General features: G+C 39.1%; 1 protein-coding gene across 7 annotated transcripts in view; it reads left to right on the top strand.

Moving 5' to 3' along the window:
- The window catches only part of PDE10A (phosphodiesterase 10A), a 343399-nt gene extending 338105 nt beyond the window's left edge, over positions 1 to 5294 (top strand). For all 7 annotated transcript variants that reach the window (XM_071430677.1, XM_071430669.1, XM_071430706.1 and 4 more), the window contains one exon: positions 608 to 5294. In XM_071430677.1, coding sequence (XP_071286778.1) covers positions 608 to 725 — 118 coding nt within the window. In that variant the 3' untranslated portion in view covers positions 726 to 5294. The remainder of the gene's footprint in view (positions 1 to 607) is intronic.
- The last annotated feature ends 18798 nt before the right edge of the window (positions 5295 to 24092 follow it).

The raw sequence follows: 24092 nt of genomic DNA, 5'->3' as shown, positions 1-24092 counted from the left end.
TAATTTCTCATCATTTTGTGGCTTATGAACAGAATTTTGAATTTAAAGATTGGCCAGGCTGTGAGGCACTAAAATACATTTATATCTCAAAGAAGGGGTACCCTTTGAATGTAGACTGCTAATATGATTATCACAACAGTAGTTGAAAATTGATACTATGATCCTGGTATGCAACATTTTATATACTGTCAGGCAGCCCTTTTGCAGGAGTTTCAGAAAGTGTACTCTGCTCCTGTGCTTCAGAGTGCAGTCTTGTCTCTCTTGGGTCAGAGCTGGGCTTTCCTGCAGCCATGAGGGCTATAAATTTGTCCTGGAAGCAGGTGGTAACCTCTCGCTTCAGGGCTTGCCTTGGGGAAAGAAGGTGTACTGTAGGCTAGGATAGAGTTGACATGGATATGAGTCATACATACAGAATTACAGAATGGGATAGCTGAAGGCTGAAATAATGTGTAGATGATAAAAGCTTGATTACATACAGGTACTAATATAAATATACTTACATAAATATAAATCTCAAAGTATAGTACGGGAGACATTATTGTGAGGAAGAAGTAAATCCCAGTCATTTTATGAACAGTATCTTACCTTCAATTTTTTGCATCTCCAGGGACAATCTTAACCAATGGGAGAAAGTAACGAGAGGTGAGGAAGCCTCTATATGGATTTCTTCTCAGTCCCTTGCTCCTGGGACCTCAGATTCTCTTCCTGTGAAGATTGATGACTGAACAGCAGCAACAGATTGCTTTAACCTGAAAAGCACCCCTTCTTGTTTTGGGGATTGTTTTTTTGTTTTGTTTCATTTTTATTTGAAAAAGAAAAAAAAAAGAAAAAAGGAAAGCTGCAAAATGCTAAGTAGACCTGCCTGGGAAGGTAACACCCATGGAGTTACCTCAGCTAAATGACTCTGGCAGCCAATCTCCTGACCTACACCAGTGACACAACGTAAGCAGAGGGAAAATGACAACCCAGATGTTTTGGAGTCAGCTATCAAAAGAGAACTTACAACTTGTGAATATAAAAGACTGGCCTTATCTCATGGGCTACATTGCTGAGGCCTTAATTTAAAACTGATGGGGGTGGGAGGGGAATCTTATGGGGTACTTCTAAATTGTATCTTTCTAATAAGGGTTTCAATGGTACTTTTATTATACCGTACTGTGGCTGGCTTCAACACCAGTGTCACTTGGGAGTTCTTGGCTATAAATAGAAAAATATACCCATTGCTATTGTGAATGTTTATGTGTGATCTACTTGTAATCAGTTTGAACTCCAGCAGAATCCTTGGAGACTATAATTTATGCTTAGGTTACAGTGAATTCTCTTGCTGCAAACTAAAGGAAAACCAACATTCAGGTTAAAGTGTTAAAGTACTTCATTAAGCATCATGATGCCAATTTTCTGTCACTCACAAGGGAAATGTTGATAGAACTAGTGATGGTGCTTTGTTCTTTAGGATGTTTTTTAAAACTAGACAACTCCTTCCTCAAAACACTGGAAGTACTGGTTAATTATCCCCGATATAAGAGGGAGTTTCAGGTTGGAGTTTTTGTATCCATAGTGACAGAAATATTGGATAAAGTTTAAATGTGACAGCAAAGATTTCCTTGCCTGGCTCACAGTTAAGTCATCATTTTTATTTCTACCTGCTGAGCTGTATTTTAAAAGGTATTGGAGACATACCTGAATTATGCTATCTGCTGGGAAGAAAAGCCTTGTCAGAAAAGTCAGGTCTGATGAGAAGGATTGTGGTACCATCACAATAAATCAAAAATGTTTTTTGTATTGACTAGCTTTTGTGTTGCACAGTAACACTGCATGTCTTCAACTGCTTTTTCCCCCCATCCCAATATGAGTGAAATTAGGAAACTTCTCCATTTGTCTGTTTGTTTTTTTCCCCTAGTTAGAGAAATTTCCAAGTTTAGAAATGCCTTTCTTAGTGAAAGAATAGCTGACTGAAGAAAAGTACACTAAATGGTGTGTTTACAGTTCTGTGCTGACTTAGGCTTCAGCCTTACAAACTTATGCACAGACTTACATGTAATGCCACTCTTATAAATTTAGTGCAATTGTACAGAATATGTTTCACAACACTTAATTTGCCTTTGTCTTTCTCTTAAAAGTAATGAGGAAAAAAAAATCTTCATAGTGATCCACACAGTAGGTGAAAACACAGTCTTTGCATACCTTTCACATACAGCCTATACTGCATTATGTGCTTTTTCACAGATAATGCACTCTTGTGGAGGTTCCGTGATAACATGGCCATTGTGTAACTGCAACACAATTGTAACAGTAGTGACCTAAAGACAGAACACAGCTTTTCTTTTTCCATCTCCTGTCTTTTGGGCTCTATTGCTCTAATAGGCATGCCAGCTTTTGGGTTTCATGTGAACAACTTGGCCTCTTGAGTTTTGCCTTCTGTTATGGTCGAGCACATGCCAGTATTTGTTTATGTGTACAGTGCGTGATCCGTAGTCGCAGTATGTATAAATGCACCTAAGCCTTTGCTGTACATAGAGATCCCACAGGCTGAGAATTCAGTATGAAGTTATCTTATTTGTATGATGCATGTTACCTAGCAACAGCCCCATAATTTTATAATTTTTTTTTTTTTTTTTAGCTTGCCTTACCAATTCTAAGTGCAGAAATTCTTTGGTAATCACAGCAAACTGGTTTGGAATTGAAAAAAAGCAAAAACAAAAGAAGGAAAATATGGCAGGAAACAATTACAGCAAAGTAGAATGAAAAATATCTCATGCTGTGTCCTCTATTTTACTCCTTAGCCATTCTGTTTCAGCTAAATAATGTAGATGCACCCTTTTGTCCACTAAAAGTTCTTTTGAGACAGAATCCACGATTCCTAATTTACATGGAAATTATCGAAATCTATGGTGACTATAGAAATGCTCTTTGAAATTCAGATACCTCAACAACTGGATGGAATACTTTTCTTTGCAGGTTAAGTATATTGCCTAAGCATATCTGCATTAAATATATTTGCCATTATTTTCCCTTTTTTTTTTCCTTTTCCATTTAAAAATGCTGATTTAAAAGCATTGCAAAAGTATTCCTTATCACACTAGATCTGTGTGTATGGAAAGCTTTCCACTCATCTTTTACTCACTGACAGTAAAGATAACTTCACTAGTTCTGTTTCCTGCCATTAAAAATGTTTGGCAGTATCACAGACTGTTATGTTTTGAAGTTTGTAAGTACTGATAGAGGGCATGTTTCCCTGGCAGATTTGTCAAATTGGCACTAAGTTGTTTTATTAATGTCACAAGTGAATCAGCAACTGTTTCTATCATAGAACTATCCAAACCACATGAAATGTTTGCTATAGTATAATTTCTATTAGAATTTTAAAAAATTTGCTCCAATGGCTGTGATTTGGTTTGATTTCCTGGTGTGTAAAAGGAGAAAGGTAATGACAAAATATTACTTCTTGTTATGACCTAGACCAAAAACATAGTCATGATGAGCTGATTTATTTAAGCAAAAGTAGTCTGTCTTAGCATTTACAGAGTACAGATTTGTATGTGTAAATATTTTGAAAAAAATACTTGTACCTGCACTTCCAAAGTCAAATCCACCAAAAGTTAGAACTTTGGAGCTGCATTTGAATTTGATGAATCAAAGACATATTGAGATTTAATTGTTCAAAGTTCTGGACTCAAACTTGCATTTGATTAAGACATCTAGGTTTATAAGACATCTGACTCATTAAGTTAAATTATCAAAAGTCACTCCTCCTTGCATTTTTATCCTACTAAAACTCATCTTGCCCAAAATCATGTATAAAAAGCTTAACAGATCTTTCCTTTCCTAGAAGTGTTAGATTTTATATTCTTAGAATTGCATTTTTCTTGGTAATAATTCCAGCTGCTTTTCCCTCCTACGTCTAGTAAAGGTAAAAACACTGTTTGAAGCTGTAACTGAGCATTTCTAGTGTATTGTAAAAATGTGCCTGAAAGGTATTCACTAAGTGAGAAAAATAGATGACATAGCATGGTACTCATCTGAGATGTTGCATATTTTATTACAGCATGAAAAATTACATTGTTGCAATTAATTTATTAATTTTGCATGGTTTTGCAACACTCTACTGTAATGATTCGACTCATGGCAGTAATTTTTTTTCTATAAGTAATCATTAGAGAAATGAAACAGGGTTTTTTAGCTGGAGTATATGATCAAGCATATTGAATTGGAAGGGACATGCAGAGTGGAATTCATCTTTTTATGTGACACAGATTTCTTTCCTGTGTGTAAACTTAAAACAGCGTAATCAGTTTGCTGTGACTGCACTTAGAGCATATAGTGTTAAAATTGTAGGAGTAGCAAAAAGCACTGTTCATGTTAAAAAATAGAGATTATTAGATGCTCAAATCAATAATGACCCTCTTGAAATAATGCATTTGCCTCAAACACTGTGATATTGGACCAGTTCTGTGAAGTGGAACAATTAATTTATTAATTCGAAACACAAAAAAGGCTTTCTGCACACTACTACAAAGAAGTTAATGTTCAAACTTTAGGTTCTCTATCCCAATCTAGCAAAGGCACATCATAACTTTTGTTTGCTTTCTGACCAAAAACTGTGCTCGATTGTAATACGGGTGTATACTCTGTCAAATAAACCTTAAATAACGGACTGCTTTCTAGGGTAGATCAAACTGATTTGTAGAGTAGTTTCATAAATATTCCAAATTCAGGTTGGGCTGTAATGTGGAGAAGACAGAACTTCAAGGTAACAACATTCAACTTTACTACATTTAGTGAGCTGAAAAATTTGTTTTATATATATATATATATTTACACACACACATATATATATATATGATACATATAAACTATCTTTGTAAAAATATGCAAGTGCAATAATTTAAAGAGGTCTTAACTTTGCATTTATAAATTATAAATACTGTACATGGTGTGTAATTTTTTTCATGTATTCATTTGCAGTCTTTGTATTTAAAAAACAAACCTAAACCTTTACTATTACGTTTGTACAATAGAACAGTAAGCATTTATTATGATATAGTTAAGTTGTAAATAAATTCACAAACCAAACAGCCAGTACATATGCATATATGGGTGTCCTATTGTGAAACCTGTTTTTGCTTTTACTGCTGGCTTTAGCACAGCAAGACGACTTCTGTGGATATGTAATTATACATATAAATATATGTATGATACATAAAATATATTTAGAAATGTTCATAATTTTAATGGATATATCTATACATATACTTTGGTGTGAATATTACTGAATACAGAGTTTTTTAATATTATTTTTCATGTTTATTTTTGCTATTATTGGGAGTACAAGTGAGGGATGGGAATGTGTGTGCATATATGTGTGTGTATACCACAAGTAAAACACGGCACAAAGTGATTCAAAACACGATGGAGTCTTTTGAATAGGCGGTGCTTGTTGTTCCCTGTATTTGCAGTTTCCTGCTTAAGGTATGTTTTCCCAACATAACTTTTTTAAAATATAGTTTTATCACCTATTGCAGGTTCACTTTGTCACAAACTGCAAAGACATCTCCTTTTCTGTTTGCTCTCCTGCTGCCAGGAGCTTGCCTTGCTGTTGATGGACAACTTCCATCTGACAGAGATCCTTGCTTTGCCACTGTCTAATGTCAGTACAGCTGATACAGAATCATTTGCTACCTTTGTGAATTACTGAAATACTTAGTTGCTGAATTTTAAAAAAAATAAACCTGCACCCAAATTTGTAAGGTCTAGTCCAAAGCAATATTGGGCTTTAACAGCTGCCAGTATCCTGAAAATATAAGATAGGTTCAGAGAACTGTAAAGCAAAATTCCGACCAACACATTAAAAATGAAATTAAAAAATAGCTGAAAAAAATAAGGGAGAAAATTAAATCTGTGTATTTCTCCACTTACTATATACTCTTGTGACCAGTCCTTCCAGAAAGCTCTGTTTGATGCAAGGGCCAGCTTTTGTGCTGAGAGAGAAAATGCACTTGCATTTAATGATTTTTATAGGGTTTGTTCATTAAATTTAAAACTTTCTGAATTATTTGGAGGGAAAGGCAATAGAAGAGGAATGTTTCTCTACATAGGATTAATTAGTACTTTCCGCTTCTTTCTGTATTTTTGGCAAGGATCTATAAGCTGACATCAATTAATGACTTTCTGGACAAGATTTTAAAATTGGTGGCAGTCAGTCACATGCCATTTCGCATTTTTCTGCTTGTTGTGCAGACTTAGCTCTTGTAGCACAGCATGGTGCTTTGCTCTTGATGGTCACTGTCCATTTGGTGTGCTTTCCTTGGCATTATTAGCCCTTTGACATTGAAGAATGTCATCCGAAACATACAAAAATCAAGCCTGGGTATGTATATTCCCTTGCAGATAATGGAAAATATAAATGTAAAAGTACCTTAACTTAAGCTTATTGATATTTGAAGAGGAAATTAGTATTGCTGTTGGTCTTGAGGAAGTTGGAATTTGTCTTATTTGAAAATATCCAAGAGCTCTGGGACAGAAATATCAATGGCTTTCACCTGCTCAACAAGTATTGGAGATTATGTTTTTGTACTTATTTTGCTGAAGACAAATACTAAGGGCAAAATTCCCTTTCCTCAATCCGTAGTCTGTCTTCCTGAGGTTAGAGAGAGAAGTTTTTTGCCATGTGTTTCAGTAGCATTCTGGAAGGGCTGCCTGTACCACAGGAGCTGCTTACAAAGATGAAGATCTTTGTCTCTGGGTCAAGCATGAGTTACAGAGAAATGCATCAGAAGGTTGCTCATGTGTGAATTATATCTGTTGTTTAAAAGTCTAAAAGAAAGGAGAAATTTCAGACTCTAGAAATATGAAAAGAATTAATTATAGCAGATAAAGTTTTTTTGTTTTGCATTTGTTTTTTTTGTTTGTTTGTTGGTTTGAGGTTTTTTTTTTTTTTGTAACATTGCTGACAGGACTAAATGATTTTCACCATATCATCTGTTAACATGCAGCTGGCATTAATAGTTTTTCTTTTTTACAGCATTGCAAGCCCTGTGAATACAGGTGAGAATATATTTGTAGTGTTCTTTCTGTTTGTTTAGCTGTATTTCTGCTGCTTTTAGAAACAGCATCTGTTGTTAATATGCACTACTCCATTAGCCCATTAGAAATGAAAAAAATAGGCTTTTTAAAATAATTTTTAAAAAATTAAATCCAAAAGCAAATAAAGTAAAAAAAAAGAAGGAAAAAATTTTCAGAGGCTTCTTACAGCTACTGACTCTCTGAGGTGCTTTTGGAAGCACCTAAGAGAGTCAGTAGCTGTAAGAAGCCTCTGAAAATTTTACCATTAATGCAGTAGTATAGTGCAATGTAGTAGTGCTAATAGTGCACTAACAGAAGTGAGTGTGGTACAGTGACAGATATGGATAGTTTTGGTGAACAAGTTCATCATAAAGACTAGAAGTGGTATAATAGGTAATGTTAATTTCCAGCTAGTGAAGTCCAAGTTGTTTTCTGATACTGTCTCATGGAAAGAAAAGCATATTCAATGTCAGTATGTAAAATAATGTATTTTACATCTTGAGACAAAAAGAAAGCCACCTTGATGAAAATATGTAGTTTCTCATGTGAGTAGTGTGGGGAAAAAAGCCAGCAAATGTCCTTTTCTTCTGAACCTGAAAATGTACTGATGGTGGAGCAGAGGAGTGTTTTCAGTTCATTTGGAAAGACAATGGACATCTGTGACAATGCTACTTACAGACTTGAAGGAACAAAATTGTTCTGTGACGGATTTCCATTATGGCCTTGTGCAAGTTGCCAGACACTGGGTGGTTTGGGATTTCTTTCAATTTATTTAAGCCTCTAAACACTTTCTGGTTTTTGTTTGTTATGCATATTGGTAAGTACTCCTGGCTACATGCAGTTTAGAATTCAAGATATACATAGAGAAAGATATTTGCTTTCCTGTCAGGTGGGGACAAATATCACAGGGCTGTGATGCTCTCAGGTGTGCTGCTGATGAGTACCTCCTTTTCCATTTTCTCTGGATGTGAGGGGAAGATTAAGAAATCATACTGAAAGCTTTCACGCTTACATATATGCTGCACCTTTAACATTTGAGCTGCTGCAGTGACATATAATCTTAAAAAAATTCAAAGCCCTATAACTAAACACTGTAGCAAATTTTGCTTTAAATTTTTACTGACTTCTATTGGAGTACCTATGGCAAATTGGTTTGGGTACCACACCTGTGTAGTTCTTGTTCTGCAGTCACTTTACAGGTCCTGTTCCAGAGCTGCTGTTGAAAATAATTATTTGGATCCTTTAAACTATCTAAATTAGCTCCAGTCATCAGGCAACTTCCTGTTTTCCTACTTTTTACTTTCTGCTGTTTAAACTTTGTGGAAGAGCAATTTCTTTTTTTTTTTTTTTCTTTCCCCTTTGAGGACTGCATGAGTAGAACAGACTGCCATCTCTACAGCCTTTTCTATAATTTCAATTTCTGTGAGCTGAATTTATTCCCAGTGATTGAAAGTGTAAAGCTATTCTGTAGGGCTGTGTTTCCAAAGTTTAAGTACAGTACAGAGAACAGTGTCTACTGAAGAGTGAGTTAATAGGCTGGAATTTGCAAAGGAGATCTTAATTTCTTCCCACCCTGAGACAAATAATTTGCATCCAGTATTACATACCTGAAAGGCTTGGAATGAAGTGAGTGCTGTGCCATATGAGAGTAAGGTGAGGGCTGATGGGAAATGAAAGATGAGCTATGCACATAGGGAAGCCACTGGTCAGCCTAAACTAAGGAGGCTGATCTGAAATCTCAGCTCCCCAGTCTTCCTGCACAGTTAATTTTCCTGTGAATTGCATAAGGCCCTCATGCAAAATCACTGTCTGCCTCAGAAGTATCATGCAATGCTTATCAAGAGCTTTCTGGAATGCTTCAGATGGTGTCTTCATGTTGGCATAGATTAAATGGATGTATTTGGGAATCCTGGTACTTTCTTTTGAAGCTGAACTGTATTATGAACCTTTTTAGGAAGTGACAAGAAAGGACTACAGGGTGAATTCAAGATGATTTTTCATTTACAAGACCTCTTACAAATTTTCTGAGTTTAATTGAGCCTGTGTCATAGATGAAGCCTTTTGTGTATCTTATTCCTTTTGCTGCTGGCTTTCAGTCACAGTAAAACAGAGTTTGCAGGATTTGCTTGAGCTTCCATTTTGTTAAATATCTAACCTCCATCTGAAAAAGCACTTCTGACACAGATATTTCCCCTCCCCAGGAATACTGATGCTATGGGAAATGCTGTAGCAGACATTCACATGGTAAACAGGAAATATTTTTTTTTCACATTCTTTCAACTGGAACGTGTACCAAGAGAGTATCTTTGTCATAATTTTCAGTCAAGTCAGTCAATATAAAATGTACCATGGGAAAACTGGAGTGGAACAGTGTTCCTTTTGCAGATGTGGGAAGGCTTTTTGTCAGGGACACATCACTAACTCTTTTTCTGTGTTTTAGTAGAAACTCTATATTTTAAACAAGAGAATCCTGTGACTGAGAATGCTGTAATTTCATGTTTATGCTGCTGCAGTCAAGATTAATGTGGTTGACACAGCTTGGAATTGCCTTTTCTATGAACTTTACAGGGTAGGCTGATGGTTGTAACCTATTTTGTTTCCTTCCATAAGAGATATTACTGTCATTTTTGTCCTGAATTGAGGGGAATACTGGAAACTTCAACAGACAGAGAGGATAGGCTGGAACAGAAGGAATTCTTTAACTTTCTAGAGCTTGTATCTTCAAGTTTTCCTGGAGATAAACTGGTTGGGAACATCAGTTTCACTAGGGCTACTTTCACCTTGGAAAAAAAAGTAAAATAAATAGACTATGTTACGTTCTATAATAAGGTTAGAAATAATTAGAAACCAAATTTGAACTGTGTAATTCTCCACAGTACCACTCAGGGTTAGTCCAAATTTTTCACATGCTTTTTCCTGTGCATGTCCATAAAAGCAACTATTTTTAAAATGCATGGTTTTCCCACAGCCTTGTGTGCTTCTTCAGCACTATACATTGCAATCACTATCTGTTTAAAACAGAAGTAACATAGGAGAAAATGTAACATGCTCTAATTTTTACATGCCAAGAAATGATGAGAGGGAAATGCTTGTGAAAATTCCTCTAGAGAGTGATATTTAAAAAAAACCAAAAAAAACCAAAAAAAGATCAACACCTTTTTTTTTTTACTTTGAGAACAGTTGCATTTAACTTTATAATAAACTGTCTGGATACTTCTTCTGCAGCTTATATAGACTCCAAATAGCTACTGTGATCATTGGAAATAATAGAATCTCAACATTTATGGCAGCAACAGGCTGAGAATATGCAGAAATGTGTTTCCTAAATAAATGATGAAAAATAACTTACAAAGGCAAAACAGTGATGTTTTAAAATGCTGAGAAATGACTTTTTCAGGGATTTTTAGAATGTTGCCAATCCCCAGATTGCTGAAAATTGTGTGTTTGCGGAGCAGGCAGGGAGAGCTTTAAAAAGCTGCAGTCACTTTTCTCTCTTGTAGTCACATAGAGCTGTGACTGTGAGGGATCTCACCCAGGAATTGTTCTGCACATCACTGTCACTGCACTAACAGGATCAGAGGGTGTTCTGTAAGTCCTCTCTGTTAGACAAAGTAAGTACCAATGGTAAGGTCATCTCTGCCTCTCACCAAAGCCACAGGCATGTAGACACAACCAAACCAACTGTTCCTCTGTTCAAAAAAGACTTTGAGACAGGAGACCATGGTCATCATCTCTGCTCCCAGCATTATTAACTGGTGGAATCCACAGGAGCAGAGCTGATGTGAAATCCTGCCCAAAGGGCCTGAGGCTGCACTGTATTCCCAAACAGATACTCCTCTGATCACAGGGGTGGTGAAGCCCAGCTTCCTATTGATTTGCATTATTTTCCTTAGATTTGAAAAATTTAAGTTAGGCTTTCTGCCATCTTTACATGTGCTTTTTGAATTCTCCTCTGTTCTCTATTACAAATCATCCCTTACTGTGCTTTGGCTATGATACACAGACTCACATATTCTGTAGAAGCTGGCTGAAAGAATGAAATTTATGGGGTGGAGCCCAGTCCTTAACAGAACTGTTTAGGTGGCCCTAAACAGCCACCTCTTTTATCAAATATGGAACTTTGTTATTTATGAGGCTGTTCTCTGAAGTTTGTGTAGTCAGCCAATGCATTCAAAAGGTTTATGGTGGGAGAATGAAGGTGCCAGGGAGTGGGAGGTCTAGTGTGACATTTCTGAAAAGCCACCTAAGATATCACACTGTGCCTTACAGTTCAAAGTTTAACTTTAGAATTATGGTAAAACATTAGCATCTATTGAAGCCCCACATACTGTATGAATGCTGGCAAACTTTTGCTTTTGCCATTCCTGATACACAAACTAAACACTGCAACTTGCCAGCAGTTTCTCAGAACAAGTCTGGGCACCTTGTTTTTCTCCTTTTAAGGTGCATTGTGTAGAGACACTTCACCTCTGTCTGCAGTGGGGAGCAATGCTTCCTATCTGACAAGCCTGGCTTTCAGGACTTTGGACTACATACAGGTGTTTCTGGTACAAAAGTGTGAGTAGGAAACTGGAATGGAGAGAAAGAGTTACAGAGCAGATACTGAAAAACTATCTTAGGTTTTGTCTTGTTAAGGAATTTTGATTTTTTAAAGGATTTAGGATTAGAAATTCTCTAAAATCTAATCCTGGAACTTGGAGCTGGTGATGACATGAGCCTTCCCAGTGAAACTGATGGGACTGGATGCTGTGACTGTTGAATATCTGGACTCTGGTGCTGTTCTCATATTCTGTAAACACTTTTTGATGGATGGGTTTTATTTAAGGGCTCAATTTTTTCCTTTGTCTGCCCTGCTCAGCAATCAGGTTTGAATTATCCCAGTTTGATGGTGAACCTCCCTCACTCATCTTCCTGCTTTGTTCCTGTTTTCCCTCTGCAGCCTAGAGCTTTCATCTCCATCATGGTGACATGAAAAAATTTGGGCTGGACTCTGGCTGGATTCATGTGGGTTTCCACAGAAGGGTCCTGCTGAATCCTTTCATAAAGATCAGCCTAAAGTGGGACTGAGACAGGTGTAAAGGCTTTAATCATAGTCAGCTCCTGAAATTAATGCCCATTTAGACTCCAAAGGTAGCAGTGTAATTAGTGCTGGTTGGCAGTGACCTCAGAAGACCTACTCTAATAATGCAAATGCTGATTGCTCCCATTCCCCAGCTTTGGATCTTGCCTTTGGCACAAGTGCTGGTGTGGGCCCAATTACAGAGCACAGATTACACATCTGGCTCAATACAGCATCCAGCCTGCATCTGTGCCAGAGACAACTGAGAAAGAGTCTGCCCTCCTTCTGCCCTCATTCTGCCCCTTCCATAACCATAGTCTGCCTCTGATTAATGCCATGGGCCTGTGCAGCCTCTGAACTGCTCCATAGATCTGAGCACAGGGCCACTCCAGCTGCATTAGCCTGGTTCAGGCTCCTCACCGAGGCTTAGGAGCAAAAATAACCAACCTTTCAAATGGATCCCCTGCCCTGGACTTGATGGTGTCTTTGTATGTAATAGCAATATGAAATTAAAGCAAATTGAACTTGTGACTGTGACAAAGTACCTAACAACCGTAAGATATTTGCATTTCAGGGCATTTGGGGGAAAGATAATATCCATAAAACTTACACCAACAGATCTGATTTATTGGCAGCCTTTTCTCATTGTTTGCTCATTGCAAAAAAAAGCCCCACTGAAGAAATAACAGTAGTGGAAGCAATGCTGTCACTTCTCTCCCCTTTAGAAAAACATAGTTTAAGAATAGCAATAGCTCAGAGGTAGGAGAGGCTTTGTTTTTTGGTGCCTGCATGTTTCAAGAGTAACAAAGTTGTATTGATGTACCTATATTGGTGGTCATCATACACAGAAGGGCTGGCTGGGACTGATCACTGCTGGGCACAGATGGGAGCTTTCATGTTTATTCTAAACTATAACTGTGTCCAGCTGTTTTGTGACTCCTGAGCATAAAGCAGAGATTCTTTGAAAGGAGGAGCTCAAGCTGCTCCCTGCCAGTCTGCAGAATGGATTCCAACTGAAGAACAGACTTTTGAGTCAGGCAGATATGATGACCAGTGATGTGCTCAAAATGTGCTAAAGTGGTGGTCATCTATTTTTCAGGAATCTTTGTAGCCATGATATTTTCTGAAAAATCCCTTTGCCAGGATTTTTTCTCCTGAGAAGCCTCAGAGGAAAAGAAAAACAATAATTATCTGCTGCTGTGGAATGCAACAGGTGCATCTTTGATTGGTTCATGTTGGTTATTTCTAATTAATGGCCAATCACAGTCAGCTGGCTTGGATTATCTGAGAGTCACGAGCTTTTGATATCATTCCACTTCTTTCTTTGCTAGCCTTCTGATGAAATCCTTTCTTCTATTCTTTTACTATAATTTTAATATATAATTTTCTTTTAATATAATATATATCATAAAATAATAAATCAGTCTTCTGAAACATGGAGTCAAGATTCTCGTCTCTTCCCTCGTCCTGGGACCCCTGTGAACATCATCACAAGACATGCAGTGCAATGCTGCTCAAACTTCTCAGAAATTGATTGAATTAGGTATGCTTTTAAGATTAATATACAGCATTAGTATAGTGGTTTGGGTTTGTTTGTTAATTTATTTGGTTGATTGCAGGATTATCTTGATTTTGTTTGTGTGTTTATTTTTGTTTTGGTTTTCCATTTGTTTGGGTTTAGATTTCCTTCTATCTGCCCTGGAAACAAATTATGGGATTTTAAAGCTAATGCATGTGTGATTAGGATTAATGTGCCAAGGAGATAAGGGCCTAAGTTGATTGTGGCCCTAAAGCCAGGCAAATGTATCTGTTGCTATCTGCCAGGGAAAAGGCTGTCTTCCACTTTATTTCTCATGCACTCTCACTATGTCATCAGCTTGTTTATATGTTGATTCAGCAGCTTGATGCAGGTGCAGAACTCTGGTCTGATACTCATGGAAGCTCAGTTTGTCTGTAGCTTTGTTAGATAATATGCTCTTAAGGCTTTCTATCCTTTTTTGTCTTTCACCTCTTCCACAGACCATTTATTGTGTGGTTTTGCCCCCTCTTTGATTTTAAGTGTACAGACTTGCTTATATCCTCTTTCTCATGTGACAGATCCTTCTGGTACAGAGTCAGCTCAAGTTCACCTGAAATTCCTCAAGTCAATGTCTTGACTTGATTCTGCCTTTTAGTTTCTCACTAGAGGTGAAACTCCATATAGATGCGGTGTGACTGTGTGAGGATACAGCAATTCAGTTTTGCTGGATTTGGCCTTTTGCTGGTACTCCATTCTGCATCTACCCAATGCTTCATCTTGGTCTAAGGCTAAAAACCTTGAGCCACTGACTGCTGTCAGCAATACAAATACCTCTTTCCTTGAAGATTAAAATATTGTTGATAGGAAAGACTTGGTGCTCTGCTGATGAAAGAAGTTTCCTTAGCACTGTATTTCTGGAGGCTAGCCAGTGTGGAGGAAAAACCCAAGCCTTGTTGGACAACTAGAAGTAAGGTCTTGTTCCTTCAGAATCTTATTGTTTGAATTATCTGAATCACATGATCTCTCTAGAACCAGAAGAAGCCTCAACCTGCATGGAGGGTAGGATGATGGTCAAGGCCCTCTGCACTCCTGTGTTGACAGGAAGGCTGGTGCAAGACTTGGAAGGGAAATTGTACCAGTGAAAGAAGCAGCAGTGGTTAGCACAAGTCACTGGGGAGGTGAAGAGGCTATCCCAAAACCCAGGCTGAGGGTGTTGTGACTCCAGGATGATTTGTGACTGGAGTCTAGCTCTTGTGCAGGAGCAAGGAGTGCCTGTGGTAAGTTTGGGGGCTCTGGAAGTGGGCAGTGGGATGCAGACCTGTGCCTGACAGGGCCAGTCTGAAATCAAGCCTGGATCTGGCCTTAAGCCCTAGGCAGAAGTATGACTGAGGGAACATCAAGCCCAGGAGCTCATCCCAGTGCCAGGTGGGAGCCCTGGGGACAATGGGGCATCCAGACAGTGTCTGTGGTGATGGATGGGACCTGTCATGAGCGTGTCCCCACGTCTCTGGCTGGCTGTGTTGGGACAGGAGAATCAGGTGAGCACCTCAGTTCTGATACACTGGTTCCTGTCAGCCAGATGTGGCTGAAGAGCCACAGGTGGGAAGTTTAGGAGAGCAAGCCACATGGGCTGAAGCAGGCGAGGCCTTTGTGCCAGTCTGGGGGTAATGCATGAAATTTTGCTGCAGCAAGAAAAGCTGAGCATAACCCTCAGTAACTGACATGACACATGATGCAGGGCTGCCCCTGCTCAGTGCCCTTATCCAAAACCTGACACTGAGCTTGGCACACGTGTGTTTCTTTTGCTAAGGGCATCCCAAGCTTCCCTGACTCTTGGGGAAGCTATGCTCAGCTGTACTGAGCTGCTTTGTCACACTTTTAAACCTCTCTTCCACCCTCATGTTCTGCAGGCAAAAATATCCCTCTGCCTCTTAGAGGAGGTATATTAAGAGGAGAAATGAAAATTTAGTTAACAAATCTTTCACTCTGCAAGTGCCAATTATGTGGGGGTTTTTCTCAGATGGCTTAAATTATAAATATAACTGGCTAAATTCAGAGTAACCATTTTCAACCTGTGTTTAGCACTGGAGTGGGCTGCTTCTATTTTCAGGCTGAAGAAGAATTTGTGAGCCTGAAATCCCATCCAAGTTCTTGTAAGTATATCAGTCAGTCTAATAAAAGAGATTACCTCTTCCTACAGACCTTGCCTCACTTACATTCTGCAGGCACTGCAACTACAACAACAGTGCTTGCTCATCTTTGCTGCTGCTTCTCTGCCACCTGCAGAGTGCAGCTTGCATGTACATGACAGAAGACAAGGGGAAGCACATCAAGGTATTTCCTGACTTTAAAGCATTTCATTTGCAAGCTTGAAGACCTTTGTGGAAACATAGTAAAAGTTAAATTGGAAGGGAGCTCTAGAGCTCGCCCAGTCCAGCCCTATTCTATGTTGGACTAATAAATTTTGTTTGGATGCTCAGCACCATATCCAGTGGAGTTGCCAACACTTCCAAGCATGGAGCTTTCACAGCCTCTCTGTGCATGTTACTTTAGTGCTGAACCACTCTTTCTATGCAGATTTTTTTCCTTACATCCAACCCACTACTCCTGCCTCTCATTAGTGGTCTAATCTCTGGGTGATACAAAAAAAGCTTTTCCTGGGGTGGCCTGTGCTTCAGCCTCTCAGCAGTTTTAGTGTTCCTTTGCTGGACTTTCTTTGTCATTGTCTTGCTTGCTCTACAGACTGGACACCATGAGCCAGGCACGCCTAGCCATGTAAAATATAGGGGAATAAGAATTTTCCTCTGTCTGCTGGCTATGCACTTGCTTGTGTGGCCTAGTAGGTGATTAGCTGTAGGGGGATAGAATATAAGAAAATAAAGATGGTGTAAGATGTAATCTTAGCCCTAAGGAGTTGCAGCTGGGCCAATTATCAATGATTGGAAACAGGCCTGACTTTAACAGGCCACAGCTGTAACCAATGAGAAGCAGAGTGCCATAAAAGAGAGGGGTGGCTGGTTGAGAAGGGAACTGGAGTCAGTTGGTTACTTTGTGAGGAAGAATCAGTGCTCTGAGGGGCTCCCCACAAGAAACACCAAGAAGGTATGGAACTTTTGTGATAAGGAGAGAGCAGTAGGGAACCCCTGCAGTAAGATGACAGCAATTAGCTGCCTTCACTGCAAGGCACATGGCTGGCTCTTGTGCAATTTGCCAGAAAGAATCTCCCAAGTATCCTTCTGCAAAGCTCAGCTCGTGCCTAGCATGTATAGCTGTGTGGGGTTAGAGCACCCCAGCTGTATGCTGCTGCTTTTTGGTCCTCAAGAGGTTTCTATTGGACACTTCCTTCAGCCTGTCAAGGTCTCCCAAACTGTTTTTTTTTTCTGTCTCCCTACTTTTTGTTAAGCATTTAATTTCCTGTTCTCTTGTTCTTGTTCCTATGTGATGCAGATGTGTTCAAGGACATAGTTCCCTTCCAGAGCAGTGTTTTCTTGTATTATAGACTAGAGAGGTACAGTGGGATTGGTTTGTAGAAGCAGACTAGTCTGACTTGCACTGGACAGGGTCTTGGCAGGGGAAGGGCCTCTGCTGCCCAGAGCCTTTGGAAGCTCTTGCTTGACAGGATGTATGCATATTCCCTAGCAGGAGCTACAGGCCCTCAGGTGTTCATCCTTGCTATCTGCTCATTGAGAGACTCACTAAGGAGAAAAAAAATAGAAAATTCTTGCTCTTGAACTGTTCAAGAAAATAATTTCGTATTTGGTTTATTTTGCTTCATGCCTTACCTTGTGCTTTACTCATCTCCTTCCCAATTAGATCTTAAAGCTTCAGCTTAAACGAGGACTAAATCAAAGGCTGATTTTGTGTAGAAGTTTTCAGACTACTGTGTTCTGCCCAGAGAGGAAATGAAGTGATAGCATCTGGGTATGAGCCTATCCCAGCCCAGGATGAGATTTCCCTTCAGGACCAGCCCAGGCTGTATTCTGAATGGGAAAACACAATTAGTCTCTTCTCTACTACATACCTAGCCAGCCTAGAGATACAGTAGTTTCCACAAGAGGGTTTTGTGTCAGTTTAAAAATAAAAAAGAGGAGCAAATATGACCAGTTAGGCAGATTGTCCTCAGCTGCAGCAGTCACTGCTTATCCTTTCTTCAACAGGAGGCAATATGCTTTTCTCTTGCAGGTTTTTATGGGAAAAATCACTACCTTCTTAGAATGCTCATTTCCATCCCTCCAGAACAAGTCAATCATAGGAACAATTAAATAGTTCTGGAATTAAAAGTGACATTTAGAAAGAAACAGGTAAAAATTGGGTGCCAAGGAGGGAAAATTAAATTTCTTTCCCCCTCCTCTTAGTGTCATATTTTTGGTGAAAGAATAACATAGTTCTGCTCTATTAGATAACAGTTTATAAAATTTTCTGTGTATTTCAGTTTCACGGTCTGTTTTCCTGAGTAGCAAGAACAGTTAGGGTCTGCTCTTGGTCACCTCAGGCTGCTCACCTGGAAATTGGGAAAACTGGGAAAAGCAAGACATGCTCTGTAACACTGGGGATATTTTCTTTTAATTCTTGAACTCCTAAAATCTTTCCAGCCATGCTACAAGTATGTTTTCTGCTGTATTCCCTCTTGAAGTCTTTTCTCCAGGCTAAATTGAATTCTTGCACCCGTGTACACTTTCTTCTCCATTATGGTTTGAACTTACTCTCTTCTGGAGTCCTCCTGTTGTCTTAAATGTTTCCTGAAGCATGGTGACTGAAACTGAACATAACATTTGGCCAAAGCCCCTTCTGTGTTGGGAACACTGACAAAAATATTCTCACTTGCTATGTGTTGAACACGGATTTTTCTGTATATCCCAAAATGGCATTTGCCTTGCTCACCACACTGACACTGTTCATTTGTGCTGACCAACCCATCCACCACATTTCCGAGTTTCCACTGAGCCAGCTGCTGCTGGCCATGGGGAAGCTGATTATTTCTGCAGATGTTGAAGTTCATCCAGCTGTTCTGAGAATTTTTCAGTTTATCAAGAGCATTTTCAGTTCCAATCCTGTCTCTAAGAATATCTGCATCCCCTCTCCATTCCATGTCATCTGCAAATTTAGGAAAATACTCTGTATTCCATCATCCATAGTGTAAACAAAAATGCTGGGAAAATTAGATACAGATTCAGGATAAATCTCCATATAGAATCACTTGTTACTTCCTCCTTCTGGACAGGGAGTCTTTATAAGTACTCTTTGAGTGTAGCTGTATGGAGTTCTTGATGTTTTTGTTTTGCATTCATGCTAGCCTGTTGATCCAGATAATTTTTTTTTTTGTTTTGCTTACTTAAAACAGTAGTACAAAAGACAATGCTAAAAGCCTAAGTAAATTAAAAATACGTGACTGCTTCTCCTGCACTAATGCTCTTGAACCATCATAGTGGCTGTTGTTCAGCTTCTTGTTAGCTCCTTGTTTGCCATGTGGAGGCTTAGAGTAAGTTTACCTTTCCTCAGCTCTTTTTTTTATGTTTTTGGAAGTTAAAGGTAAAGTTGATGAGCTTTTCTACTCATTTCCTTTCTGCCTTCCTTTTAAACACAGACCTCAAATGTACAGCATTCTCACAGCTGGTAACTGAACAGTCCACAGCTATCCTCAAAAGCAACTGCTAACCTGTTTGAGAATATTTTAGGCAGTTTTTCACATAGGGTAGATTGTTAATCAGGTTTAGCCAAATTAGCAACACTTTACTTTGAGTGTTACCTAATCTGGTCATTCAGGCTATTAAGTTTTCTAACATTTATTTGGCCTTCTGTCACTGATGTTGCCTGCACTTTTCCAGTGCTAAGTGAGGAAAAAGGAATTATTTGGCATAGCATGGAAAGGGATTAGCCTTAGGCCCAATGTAAATGAACTGGCAGGAAAAGCTACCCTCACAAGCAGCAAAATTCATGGGGAGACCTAGGGGAAAAAAAGCCAGAGACTGTGCAACCAAGGAATGTGGGCAGAGGCTGAGCTTCACAGGAACACACAGGTGCCTCCAGGCTTGTCTGACTACTTGTATACTGCTGTGGGTAACAATCATAGAGTCCTTAAGACTGGAAAATGTGGGGGGATAGAATGTAAGAAAATAAAGGTAGTGCAGAAGGTAGTCTCACACCTGAGGAGTTGCAGCTGCACTAATTATCAAAGATTAGGAACAGGCCAGCCCTTAATAGGCCACAGCTGCATCTAATAAGGATGAGTGCTATAAAAGAGTGGGTTAGCTGGGTGAGAAGGGAGCTGGAGTTTCTTGGCTGTGCTGTGAAGAAGAAGTCAGTGCTATGAGGAGATGCCCATGAGAAATCACCAAGAAGGTATGGAAATTTTGCACTAAGATGACAACAGGAAAAGAACTTTAGGACTATGAAGTCAAACCATTAACCTAGCACCACTCTGCTCACCACAACAACCATATCTCCAAGTGCCATATCCACACAACTTTTGAACGCTTTCAGGGACAGTGATTCAACCACTTCTCCAGGCATCCTATGCCAATGCCTGACCACCCTTTCAGTGAAGAAATTTTTCCTAATATCCAAGCTAAACCTTCCCTGGTACAAGAGCCATTTCCTCTCATCCTTTCACTTGTTACCTGGAAGAAGAGCTTGACCTTCCCCTTTGTACAACCTCCTTTCAGACAGTTGTAGAGAGCAATAGGGTGCCCTTTGAGTCTCTTTTTCTCCAGGCAGAACAAGCCCAGTTCCCTCAGCTCCTCCTCATCAGACTAGTGCTTCACAAGGTTCCCTTGCCCTCTCTGGACACACTCCAGCACCTCAGTGTGTTACTTGTAGAGAGGGGACTGCAACAAACACTGAACTTGAGGTGCAGCCTCACCAGTGCTGAGTGCAGTGGGACTGCCCTGGTCCTGCTGGCCATCCTGTTCTTGGCACAGGCCAAGCTGCCATCGGCCTTCTTGATCACCTGGGTACACATTGGCTCATGTCCAGCTGTCAACCAGAGAAGGTAGGAGAAAGCAACCTATTTTTGTAGGCCATAACTGTATAAAATACTCTGTTCCAAAAGTAGAATAGTTTTGTTGTGCATTGAGGGATTTTGTCATCTAAACTTTTCCCTTTTTAAAGTATATTTTATCTTTTCTCCTTCTTTTATGTGTGTGTTGCAACAATCCATTTCACCATGGAAAGAAACTGTCATGCAAGGAGCCTGACTCATCTCTTAGTGTGGAAATGGCTTTCAGAACAAATCTTAAACTTTACACCTCTGGACACTTAAATCAAAAGAAGTTTTGTAAGCCTTCAGAGAACATAAAACAGGGATGATGGTACTCTGCCAGGAAACAAACTTTTTCCATAATAGAAAGAAATCAATTCCCAGCTGAAAATGAGAGAGCAAAGAAGATTAGAAGATTTTCAGGTAACTTTTCATCCAGCATCCCTTTGCTTCCAGCAAAGCCTGAATTTTTCTGCCCTAACAACAGACATCCACAGTCACCTGTGACTTGTGTTAGTGCCTCAGCAGATTTTTCTATTCCACTGGAAATACTTAAGTTGACAGCACTGAAAAGGAAAGAGGACGGAACTGACAGATTCTATGAGAGTCATCCAAAGAGATGAGTTAGATGTGTAAGAGGTTATGTTTGTAGAACTTGTCAAAGGGGAATACCAGTTCATGCCTTCACACTTGGCTGGTGTAGCTAAAACTTAGCAGTGTAACAAGTTCTTGCATTTGCAGGGGGCGTTTATGGCAAACCATGAACTGTTACCAAATGATTTAACAGCAGAATATTAGAGTAGCATGAAAGCAAGCTGGCTAAAGAAAGAAGAGTCTTCAAGTGGATGGAAAGGTAAATTTTGCATTATCTTTCTGGGTGCATTGGTGGTGTGTTCCAGAAAAATTAAAGAGGTTTAAGCAAAATCACCTCTCTTCTTTTCAAGGACCCAATCCCCTGCGTTTGCTTAGTTGAACACTTGTAAGACACACCTACTACTGTGGTCTGGACAAAACATGGCATTTCATGTAGATGAGAGAAATGTTTGAAAGAATTTGGCACTTTGTCCCTTGCTGTGGTACTTATAGTCAGGTTTTCATCCTTTGTGAGATGCCAGCTTATTTATGAAGGGCATTTCATAGAGAATTTAGCAGTGGTGTTTGCTGGACTGTGGCTGCTAACGCAGAAAATAGAGATCAGGCTTGACTGAAACAGCCATGCCAATAGAAGCCCAAGTACAGTAGAAACTGGAAATGATCAGACAAATAAGCGGAGGTTGTTTGTCTTGAATACGTACCTCCACTAGATTTTAGATACTATCACCTGCCACACAGTTAATGAACTTGCCACAAAAGTGCTCCTGGCTACCTCCCATGTCAGTCAATATCATTAAGCAACCTTTCTCCTCTGCCTCTGAGCTGAGAGGTCAGAGTAAAAGGAAGAATGGATGGGGAGAACAGAAGAGGCAAAGTGCAGTATTATATCAGGATAACAACTTGGTCTTGTAATTTTTGAAACATTTTTTACCAGGAAACGTTTTCCCCAGAAACAATTTGAATCAGTACAACTTTTATGAGATAGAGCAACTCTGGTACAAAGCTTAACAGAAAACTGTACTAACTAGCAGTGATGTCAGTCTTTGTCCTTTGATTAAATGGTTGGACTTACTACCAGCCTTAGTTTTAAACAAATATATTCACAAAGGAAAAAACTGCCATAGTATATTATCTACCTAAATGGCTTGTTGTGAAAAATTTAATCTTAGCCACAGAGCACTTTGAAGTGAGGCCAGCAGCTCTCTTGAGAAAAAGTTCCCAGGGCAGAGGAGCCCAGCACAGTTTGCCTAAGAGACCCCCTTCTTTCTCTTGCCCAGATTTATTACTCAGACTTGGCAATGTATAACTATGGGATTCTAAGTGTATTATTTTAACTGTTGTATCCCTTAGCTAGGGGTCCTTGGGTTATGTCTATGTGAATTATGAGCACAATCTGAGCTAACAGTTACTTTTAAAGAATGAAATGTGTTCCAAGGTCTGCTTCTTGTCTTGCCCAATGCTCACACTTTAAAATCAAACAAACTTCATGGACTTGAAAATTTTTTAAAATTTAATCAGTTGTAGTCTCAAAGGAGATAGCAAATTTCTGCCTTATTTTTGTTCCTTCTCCCATTGTACACAAGTAAGCAAACAAGAACAGTGAACACAAGTGTTAAGAGTATAGAGTATAAAAGAGCCTGTATAGAAAGTTGATTCCCAGTCTGCTCAGTCATTTGAACTGACATAATTTCATTCTGTAAGTTTCAAAATGTTAATGGAGAAAGGAGAAATCAAGGAGAAAAAAGGAATTGGACATCTCTGCACATGCACAGGCCACAAGACTGGAAGAAATACCACTGGGGGAAAAGGTGAATTGCAAGTACTTATATTAATTGATTCAGGAACAGGGTATGCTTTCAGTCACTGCTTTCATTTATTCATTTAAATTAGGGTCATGAGAGTGTGTCTGTGTGTGTGTGTTGTTTCATCCAATTTTTCTTGACTGACCAGCAAATTAAACTGTATGGCTACAAGAGCCATGTGATTTTTGTCTTTAGTGCATTCCCCATTCTGTTTCTGGCCCTACTGGTGAGACAAGCCCTTGCATGTGTTCCTACTGTGACTTTATGCCTTTTAATTAATTGCATAGCAGCAAACCATCACTCTCTCTTCCTGCAGTGTCCCCCAGGTTACAAGAGAGTAGCATCATACGCCACACATTTTCACTTGCTGAAATATCTCTGTATGGTCAGGAGAGAAGGGTACATAGTGTTTAGGAAAGATGGATGAGTTCTTTGCCAGGTTTTCTTTAATTATGAGTAATACAAACTGACCCTGAGCATCTAGTTATTGCTGAAGGACTTTGTTAAAAACATTATTTAAGAAAAAGCAAAAACCCACAAACAACCTCCACTTCCCCAAACAAAACCAACCCCTCCAAAACCCCAGCCTTCTAACTTTTGAGCCCTAATGTTAAAATCCTTAAAATGTTCATGGAAAAAAAAAAATCAGTCTGTAGCCTACTGGTGAATTATTTCTCCATCTTTCACTTTAATGGTTACTGTGTGTGATATTTCTTTTCTTTCTTACCAGGCAGTTTTCTATTTTTTTTCTTTTGATTTTTTCACTATGTTGAATTAGAATACTTGAAATTCTTTATTTGGTTCAAAATCTATTTGTTTTTATTCTTGAGCACTTAGGGCATTGATTTGCATGTAGACACAACTAAAATATTGTAGCTGAAAATTACACTCTGATAGAGTACAGACTCTGTAATGTCCTGGTAGTCATGATAGAATTTCTACTTTGGTTCTCCCAGTGATAACTGAGGGGGCAAAATACACATTCCTCTATATTTTTGGGGGAAATAATTGCACATTAATATCCAACATTTATGGGAAAGAAAAGGGAAGAGGAGGACAGAGAAATCAGTAAATCCTTGA

The sequence above is a fragment of the Agelaius tricolor genome, unplaced genomic scaffold (genome assembly GCF_023055355.1).
Source record: "Agelaius tricolor isolate 1412-34295 unplaced genomic scaffold, bAgeTri1.0.p SCAF_1, whole genome shotgun sequence".
Lineage (NCBI taxonomy): Eukaryota > Metazoa > Chordata > Aves > Passeriformes > Icteridae > Agelaius > Agelaius tricolor.
The sequence above is the reverse complement of the archived record's forward strand: the minus strand, read 5'-3'. Positions and strand labels throughout refer to the sequence as shown.